At 40.3% G+C, this 9,744-nt stretch overlaps 1 protein-coding gene across 1 annotated transcript; it reads left to right on the forward strand.

The window, feature by feature from the left end:
• Positions 1 to 3,571: 3,571 nt before the first annotated feature.
• On the forward strand, positions 3,572 to 8,973 carry LOC139084015 (zinc finger protein 343-like). The gene is made up of 2 exons (XM_070624541.1): positions 3,572 to 7,102; positions 8,016 to 8,973. Exon 1 carries the CDS (start codon positions 5,129 to 5,131, stop codon positions 6,107 to 6,109), a length of 981 nt encoding a protein of 326 aa, XP_070480642.1. The 5' UTR covers positions 3,572 to 5,128; the 3' UTR covers positions 6,110 to 7,102; positions 8,016 to 8,973.
• The last annotated feature ends 771 nt before the right edge of the window (positions 8,974 to 9,744 follow it).

Genomic DNA, 9,744 nt, shown 5'->3' on the forward strand with positions numbered 1-9,744 from the left:
TGATGAGCTCTCAGATGCTGCACCAGATTGCTTTGTCTGAGTTCTTCACTCTGTCTTTTTTTTTCCAATATGACAGTTTTAAGTATGTATGTTTGAAGTATTTAACACTTTTCCCCAATATGTTTCCTACGTTTGCAAAATATACTATATTAGGCACTTCCATGTTGAATAGCTTATTGTGGTTGGAAAAGTCCAAGGGAATTTTGCCCTTTTCATTTCCACTTCTCCTCTGTCCTCACTATTCTCTGCTTATCTTCATCTGTCTTGACAAAGAGTTTAACTTTCATCTCCTGTTGGCTTTATCTATTACTCTAGATTCTGGGAAGTGAGTTAACCTCACCATCTTCAGTTCCTCATCCCTCAGATGGGCAAATGATAGTATCTACCTTATATGACAAATATACACACATATATTTGTATGTATACATACACATATATATTATATGTAATATTATTTTTATAGAAAATTTGGAATAGCGGATTTCACATAGAAGGTACTGTCACTAGTGTTGCAAGGATCTCTGTCCAGTGTCCCTAAGACTCATTCTTAAATATCATTAAACTTCATTCCTTTGCTGATGCACTGAAAATATGAACCCTAATTTCACTCTTTGCTTTTACTGTTTTGCCATTTGATCTGCCATAACCTGTTTCCACCATCACCCATACCCTCATTTCCCAGGTCTTATCTTTATTCCTAGCCCACCTCTTACCACCCCAACCCCTAACTGAAATTCTAATGTGACATCCCATATGCCCTCCGATACCTAAGATATTTGGAAGTTTCTCTTTATATTTAATCCCTAAGCCTTGTGCTGAAATTGACATTCATTTATTATTGTTCACCCGGAAAGAAAATCACTACTCTCTATCCATTCTGTAATTATACCTGTGATATAGTGCTCTCTAGGTGGTTAACAGTGAATAAATGTCTTAATTTCTCTTGATCAAGCAGAGAGCCCTCAGTAATCTAAGTGCTTTTGCAGTAGGAGATTTTTTCACAGTTGTTTAGGTCTCTTAATTGAAATTACTAAACTCAAACTACCTCCATAGTAGGAAATAGATTGTGCTCTAATGTTTTGAGCTCCTTGACAAATGGGCAGCAGAAATAGAATTCTTAGCACTTAGCCTATTGCCTGACCATGTTAGGTACTTAATAAATGTTTATTGAGTTATATTATATGTCATGGGAAAATGATCTGGGAAACTCTAGGATGCAAAAGAGACTCATCTGAAAAGGAGCTAGATGAGTTAAAATCTTATTTTGAAGCTCTTGTTTGTGTTATAGGTACAGTAATAGATCTGGAAAACAAAAGTGGTATCAGCTAGTCTTTTCCCTTGTAGAACTCACTGTCTAGATTCATAGGCAGTTCTAAAACTCACTCACAACACACAAACGCACATGTACACCAAAACCACACACAGCACAACACCATCACAAAACATCTTGCCAAGGGTATGAAACATGTTGCACTTAGGAAATGTGGGAAGAAAATGCTATGAAGAAGGAATTTAATAATTTACCTCCTATGAGCACTAACCAAGGACAAAGACCAGTCTCTTACGAAGGCTCTACTTTACCCTTCTCTCCATGTAGGCTGAGTTCCTCTGGTTATTTCTTATCCGATAAACACTTCAATTTCCATCAAAATTTTCAAAGAGCTATCAGTGCAGTAAAGCATTTCCTTTTGGACATATTTGTTTTACTTTTGAATAAAAGGAACTCCAGATCTTGCAGTGCTTTGAAAAAAAACCATAAAGGTTACTGAAATTAGGCCAGATTTTTCTGAAACATGTTTTTCAGAGCAATAGTCCCATAAGATAGTCTTGGGAAAAGAATTTCGTAATCAAATAAGTTTCAGAAACACTGTATCCTATGTCCCTATCTTGGAGCTTGAGAGCGAACTTAGGCATATTGAAGTATCTGAGAATATTCTTAACAAAGAAACATGTATAAGAGGAGTTGGCCAAATGATTCTCAAAGTTATCAGAGCACAGGACTCCCTTTATTCCCCCTCCTTCTATTTGTAGTTGGGGTAACACTGGTATTTTGAGAATCATCTTGCATTAAGCTGAGCTTATACTAATTCTGTGAAGCTCGAATGATGAGATTATACATTTTTTCATATTACCCGTAGAAGATTCTAGAGTAGGCATTTAGATTCTTAAAGAATCTTCTCTTGTATTTGGTACTAGGAAAGCTGACTAGCTGGCACCTATATGAAATATAAAAATATTTCTTTTATTATTATTATTTATTATTATTATTTAATCAGCTCCTCTGTGTGAAGAGTGATGTCATTTAAATCCTCTCCCTGTGTAGTCTGAATGCTGAAATGCTGAAGAGAGAATGTAACCATGATTAGATAAGTGAAAACAGGCACAGCACACAAGGAGACTCCTCTCTTCCATCAGATTGTCTGTTCGCTTGACATTTACACCTTGAAAGACTGCAGGAGTACCATAGGGAATGCTATCTTTGAAAAAACAAAAGCTATTTCAACCATCTGTACATCCAGTGAGGCTGGTTTTAACTTGTCCAAATGCTCTAGCTAGAATCCAAACCTGCGGCTTACTGGGGAATCAACAGCCAGTGTCAGACCCAAATTAAATGCTATTGCTGTTGGCTTCTTGAGTCATCATTTTAAGTCTCATTGCACCACTCAAACCAAAAGAGACATTTTTGCTAGCTTACTTAAAAAAATATCTTACTTCTCTACTTCATAATGTTGTATTCACCACTCTCTTTTCTATTTAAATAGGATACATCCTTCCCCTTTTTTAATTGAGAAATAAATAAGAAACTTCTGGCCTTTTATATTCCTCAGTTTCTGATAAAAAGGACTTTCTCAAAGGTCATTGAGAAAGACTTTTTGGATAACATATTCAAGGACAAAATGAAAATAAGAAGAGAAAAAATTGCTAAGGTGACTCCTGTTCTTTTGATTGTTATAGAGACCTCTATTGTTCCATTTTGTTTTCCTCTTCGCAAAAAGAAGGTGAAGCTTTGACATTTTATTCTAGAATCATGCTGCTAAAGTTAAATATTAGATGGTTCTAAAGGCTTAAGAGTATATTTTAATGGTTGAAGACAAAAACCAGCCAATTTGTGACAGTCAAGATAAGGAGAAACAAAAGGAATTGACAGCACAAAAGATTCAAAATGCAAATTCTTTTTTTAATAAATAATTCTAAACTTTCTCTTCATTTTTCTCCACCAGGAATGCTCCTGCTGCCAGTTAGAATACAAAAAAACAGAATGAGTTTTGTTCCAATTGTAGCAACAAGAAAAACAGACAAAATAAATTAAAATCATACCTTTCTATGAAAGTAGAGAAGAGTGGTGGATTTGAAGAAGCTCACTGAACTGAATTCCACAGAGAAACTCTTCAGAGAAGAGAAGAGAGCAGCAGCCACGTCCATCTGGGAGTCATTGCCGGGTTTGGACTCAGACCACGATGCCAGGACTGAGGACAGTAAGCACTGGTGGAATGAACTGTATGGAAAAATCCTAACTCAGCTAGCAATTATGCATCTTCACCCCCTGCCCCCGCCGCCCTTGAGTTTAACTGAGAAAGAAACAGTGAGTAAATTCCTAGTAACTAAAGAGAAGTCACCTTGTCTCAGTCATTTTCCAAATGATTGGATTCCAAGACTTTTTGGAATTGAAGCCAGTAGTGAGGTAAACCTACATGAAACTTTAGCTAAGGCTTCCAGCTTGAATACAGACACCATCAAAAGCTAGCAGAACAGAGCAGAGATCAGAATAGAGTCAAGAAATAGACCCATACTTATATGACCCATTGGTTTCAACAAAAGTGCCAATGCAATTCAAAGGGGAAAGGAAAATATCTTTAAGAAATGTTGGAAAAGCTTGATATTCATATGGAAAGAAATGAACTGACCCTTGTCATACACAAACACAGAAATGAATTTGAGATAGAGCATAGCCTTAATGTAAGAGTTAAAATCGTGTAACTTCTAAAAGAAAGATAGCTGATGTAGCAGGCTGGCTCTAACCTGTCATCCCTTACAGTTGTCACACCTGCCATAGGACAGACATTGCAACCATGTCCCCACTAGCTTTAGCCTCTTATCAGTGACAAGCCCTCACACCTAACCGCGCATGCATGGACTGAACCCCGCAGGTTACCCCTGTGCAGTAGCTACGTACAGAAGCCAAGGCTGGGCAAGGGTAAGACCTCATCTTTCTTCAGGGAGACCATTCAGGAGACCAGAGAAATGGCCTTGGGGCTCTTGAGAGCCAAGACAGAAGGGGCATTTGTGTCGTTCCATGATGTGGCTGTGGACTTTACCCAGGAAGAGTGGTGGCTGTTGAACCGTGCTCAGAGGATCCTGTATAGGGATGTGATGCTGACTACAGCAACCTGGTCTTCTTGCGAATTCCATTTTCCAAACCAACACTTGTCATTCTGCTGGAGCAGGGGGCAGAGCGCTGGAGAGAGGAGAAGGAACATATGCTCAGCCCCTGTTCAGCAGATCCAAAGCTGGAAATGCAGGCTTATTCCTCCCCCACTCTGGACCACTGCAGTCAGCAATTATGCCAACAGGTGTTCCATGATCATCACCTTCCAGTCTGCCCAGGCTTGTTTGCAGGAAATCTCCAAATAGCGGACCTCTGCCCAGTATATCAGAAGGAGCAGCAATTGCAACCACTCTCTTATGGAAGCTTCTGGAGGGACAGAGTGGAAGGCGAGGTCAGAGAAGGGAGCTCCGAGTCCTGGTTTGGGAGGACAAGGGAGAGCATTACTTCAAGACCTTTCTCTAGCCCACCTGAAGGACAGCTAATCAGCTCATGTGAAGGCAAAACAGTGGTGGAAATAGGGTTCAGCTCAGCTGAGAAGACAAACTCTTTCCAAAAAGACAAATTATTAAAGTGGTCAATTGTGGAAATTATGGGCTAGGCCTTAGCCAGAGGTCAGCCCTCTTCATTCATCAGAGGGACGGCTCAGGAGGAAAGCCTTATTTTTGCAGTGAGTGTAGCTGAAGCTTTCGCTGTAAATCAGCTCTCATCACACACAGGAGGTCACACACGGGGGAGAAGCCTCACCTCTGCACAGAGTGCGGCCAGGCCTTCAGCCAGAAGTCAAACCTGGTCACACACCGGATGGCACACTCTGGGGAGAAGCCTTTCACGTGTGAGGAGTGTGGGCGAAGCTTTAGCCAGAAGTCAACGCTCATCAGACACCTCAGGACCCACTTAGGGGACAAGCCCTTTGGGTGCTGGGAGTGTGGGCGAGGCTTCAGGGATAAGTCAAACCTCATCACACACCAGAGGACCCACTCATGGGAGAAGCCTTATGTATGTGGGGACTGTGGGAGGCTTTTTAGAGAGAAATCAACTCTCTGCGAACACCAGAGGCTTCATTCAGAGGAGAATCCTCATTTGTGTAATGACTGTGGCCACAGCTTTAGTCAGAAGTCATACCTCATGAAGCACAAGAGGACACACTCGGGAGAGAAGCCTCTTGTGTGCCCGGAGTGTGGACAAGGCTTTACTGATAAGTCAAATCTTACCACACACCGGAGGACACACTCAGGGGAGAGTCCCTATATTTGTGCGGAATGTGGACGAGGCTCTAATGTTAAGTCAGCTCTCATTACACACCAGAGGACACACTCGGGAGAGAAGCCTTATGTGTGCCAAGAATGTGGGCAAGGCTTTAGACAGAAGTCCACTCTTGTTGCCCATCAGAGGACACACTCAGGAGAGAAGCCTTTTGTGTGCAGGGAGTGTGGGCCAGGCTTCAGACAGAAGTCACACCTCATCAGTCATCAGAGGACACACTCTGGGGAGAAGGCTTATGTGTGCACTGAGTGCGGGCACGGCTTTAGCCAGAAGGCAAATCTGGTCAGGCACAAGATGGGCCACTCAAGGGAGAAGCCCTTTGTATGCAGGGAGTGTGGGCGAGGCTTCAGCCAGAAGGCGGCCCCCATAAGACGTGAGAGGACACATTCAAGGGAGAAACCTGTGTGCAGGGAGTGTGAGCGGAACTTTAGCGATAAGCTGACCCTCAGCACACATCAGAGAGCATACTCAGGGGAAACACCTTCTACTAGCAGTAAGTGTGGGGAAGGCTTTAGCTGAAATCACTCCTTTTTAGGCACCAGAGGACACACTTGGTGTAGAGAAGCTTTACGCACAGGGAGTGTAGGCGAGGCTTTAGCAGTAAATCATACCTCATCACGCAAAAAAGGACAACTTTAGGGGAAATCTCGTATGTGCAGCAGATGGACTTCAGAGAGAACTCTCACAGAGGACAAGAGAAGAGCTATCTGTGTAAAGCAGTAGTTCTCAACTAGAAGCAGCTTTACACCCCGCCACCAGGTGACATTTGGTGACGTCTAGAGACATTTTCATGTCACAACTGGGAGACTGCCACTAGCATCTAGTAGGTGGAGGCCAAGGATGCTGCTAAACATTCCATGACGCACAGGACAACCCCCACAACAAAGAGTTATCCGACCCCATGAGACTTGGACCCTCTAAGACCAGCTTTGGCTCCAGGGCCCTCGCACTGCGTTGGCAGGAGTTTTCTCAGACTGTGCTGCAGCTGAGAGGCTCTCACCCATCCATCCTTCCTCCCCGCCCCCCTCACATCTACATTTGATGCCTCTCCCTGCCTTCTCTGACTTCCTTCCTGTTTTTTTCTCAGTATGATTTTCTCGAGAGTCTCTTGCATGTCTGATCCTGTCTTCTTTCTCAGAACACTCCAACTAACACAGTTACAAAGAGAAAATGAGAACTTTGCAGTGAAGCAACTTGGCCTACGCACCTTAACAAAGTTAGCCGCTGATGTTGGGACAGGGTGACGCAATAGGTCACCTGGTGGGATTCAAGGAAAAGGAACACTTGTCAGGTGTTGGGTTTTTTTTAAGGTTCCTGCCAAAAAATGTGTAACCTAAGTCTTATCATGAGAACTCATTGGACAAAGCTAAATTAAAAATATTCTATAAAACAACTACCCTGTACTTTTCAAAAATATCCAGGCCAAGAAAGACCGATAAACTTTTTTAGATTAAAGGAGACTCTGAAGACATGACAACTTAATACAATGCTTGATGGAGGATTGGATTCTGGGTAGGTAAGAATATAGTCATAAAATGCTAGGGATCACAGAATAGTGTTTAACCGATGTTAAATCAATGAGAAATGCAGCGTAGTGTGGTCATGAAAATCTTATCTTTGCTCTGGAAATATGCAGATGAGGTTTTAGGGCTAGAGGGACATGATGACGCTAACTTATCCACAAATTATTCAGAAACAAAATCTTCTCAAAGTGTTCATAGAAAACAAAGTGCGTATATAAAATATAAATACATTTTCCGGGGGTGTGAGAAGGAGAGAAGGAGAGAGAGAGAGAGAGTCACTGTTGGTAAATCCAGTTAAAAGGTATATGAGAGTGCCTTTTACTTTTCTTTCAACTTTCCTCTAGGTGTGATATTATATCAAAATAAAAACACGGGCAAAAAAGGAAAAAAAATAAGAAAGATAAGATAAGACACTCCAGCGATGTTGGGTTTGTTGGTGGTTGGAATAATTACAGTTAAAATTGGACCTGCGACACCAGCCGGTCTCAGCTCCTGGAAAAATTAGGAAGATTGGCTCATATTCCGTCAGAAAAGGGCTTGCACTCTCTGTGACATAGCCATACATTACTCTCCAACTGGTTCTTTTAAGATACACAGCGCTCTGAATATAATTCACAATTACCAGATATGGAATAAAGTAGGAAAATGTAACCTTACTCAAAAGAACGTAATAGAAGTAGACCAACAACTCGCCCAGTTATTGGAAATAGCAGCAAAGGCTTTAAATCGATTATCACCACTATTTTAAAGAGTTCAGAAGAAAATTGGTAGGATATTTCAAAGAGAAAATCAAAACTCCAAGAAAAGAACCAAGTATGAATACTGATATTAAAATATGCAATTTTTCTCCAGACCTACGGATGCGGTAAAATTAACTGCCATTTTCCTGCCATTTCTTTCAGAAATAACTTTCATGGAGTTTGAAATGAGTGATTTAAATGAACCTAGAAATAGCATTAGAGGGGAACTACGGCTTTGCAAGTTACTCATCTCCTCCTTCTTTAGTACTGGAGAACCAGTCACTAAACCCTGATCTAGTCAACCACGTTGTGAAGAGGCACCAAATTTAAAATTTGTTTCTCATATTTTGGACTCTAAATAAAAATTACGCTACTCCTCTCAACTCTGCCACCTGCTTCCAGAGCAGATATGTTTCTATGATTCTTGTTTAGAAATGTTTTTATTTCCAAATTTTAAACAGATTATTTGCTTTCTCTGAACGCATCTGCCTAAGTAGTTTTATTTTTGATTAATATGTTTTTAAAAACTTATGTTATCTTCTAAACTGAGCAAGAATCTTCTGTCTCTCTTTTTCTGTCTCTCTTTTGTTCTCTCTTTCTCTGTCTCCATCTGTCTCCCTCTCTCTAATGTATTTAGACCAACCCTGTCTCCTAATTTAAGAAATATAACATCTTAGTTTTTGTGACTTCAATTTCAAAGGAGCAATAGCTATTAAAAGTCATAAATTTTCATGGCTGATCTATTTTCATTAATCAATATTCCCATATTAAATTAGGCAGTAAAACAATGGACTGTCCAGATGTGATCCACTTAGTGTTGGCATTAAAATGGATGAAATTTCCAGGGAATGATGAGCTCTGTATAGAAAATGATCCTGCAATGGATATAACACAATAAGGATGTTTTGGGCAACTATGATTTGTATTCCTTTTCTACTTTTCTTTGACATCAGAGAATGATCTGAATCAATTTCAGTTCACTGTAGTATAAAACAAATAACATTTATCACTTTGGGGTTATTAAAATTTATCTATTTTCTCCATTGGCAGATGGATGAGCTTATATGATTTTATTTATTTATTTTTTTGTATACCTCAAATAAACCTTTCTGAAACTTAAGGGGTTTTACTTGTCATTTTACACACACACACACAAACCACAAAACCTATGATTTCACACAAGATCCTTATTGAGAATACTTTCCTTGGAAAATTTTGGCACAAAATAAGCAGTAATACCTAAGGATTTATTCTTGTAAAATTTACATTATAATTCAATTTGTGTAATATTGCACTTCTCTAGAATCTCTGCTCAAGATCAAATACACACCTCCTTATGATTCTAACGTTTGGAATAAAAACCCAAATGTGAAAGGAGAGAGTGATAGGTGTTAATGTGGAATTGTGTACATGAGAAGTGGGTATAACTTTGTCCACAATATCTCCTTGTCAAATTTTTCTCTCTGGAGACTCCTCCAGCAAGAGCAGAAGGAATCTGGATAGAGAAATTTCTTTCCATGCGTTTGGTCCTCAGAGAACATTTTGATGGATTCCCCATTTATAAAATCTAGATTGAGGGGCAAGATCAGCTGTCAACTTCAGGATGACAGCTACAATATACAATTGTAGGAAGGCCACAGGAAAATATTTAGAATGACTAAAGGAAGCTGCCTTTCTGGGTTGAGCGAGTAGAAATTGATACATTTGGATATTGATGGAGCCAATTACCTCCTACTTCCCTCATCTTCTTAAGCCCAGGGAGCTCAGCCATGACTGCTGCTTCTTTGCAGTATCCTTGGCAAATAAAGACAAATAACCTGTCTTAGTAGTGAAGATAACCCTTCCAAAGGCAGTGGGAAGAGTCGTAGGTGTCTTTGTTCAAATTCCGGCT

Source organism: Equus przewalskii, chromosome 6 (assembly GCF_037783145.1).
Source record: "Equus przewalskii isolate Varuska chromosome 6, EquPr2, whole genome shotgun sequence".
In the NCBI taxonomy this organism is placed as follows: domain Eukaryota; kingdom Metazoa; phylum Chordata; class Mammalia; order Perissodactyla; family Equidae; genus Equus; species Equus przewalskii.

Excerpts from the sequence above, each read along its gene's own strand:
- LOC139084015 (XM_070624541.1), top strand. The coding sequence starts at position 5,129 with ATGGCACACTCTGGGGAGAAGCCTTTCACGTGTGAGGAGTGTGGGCGA.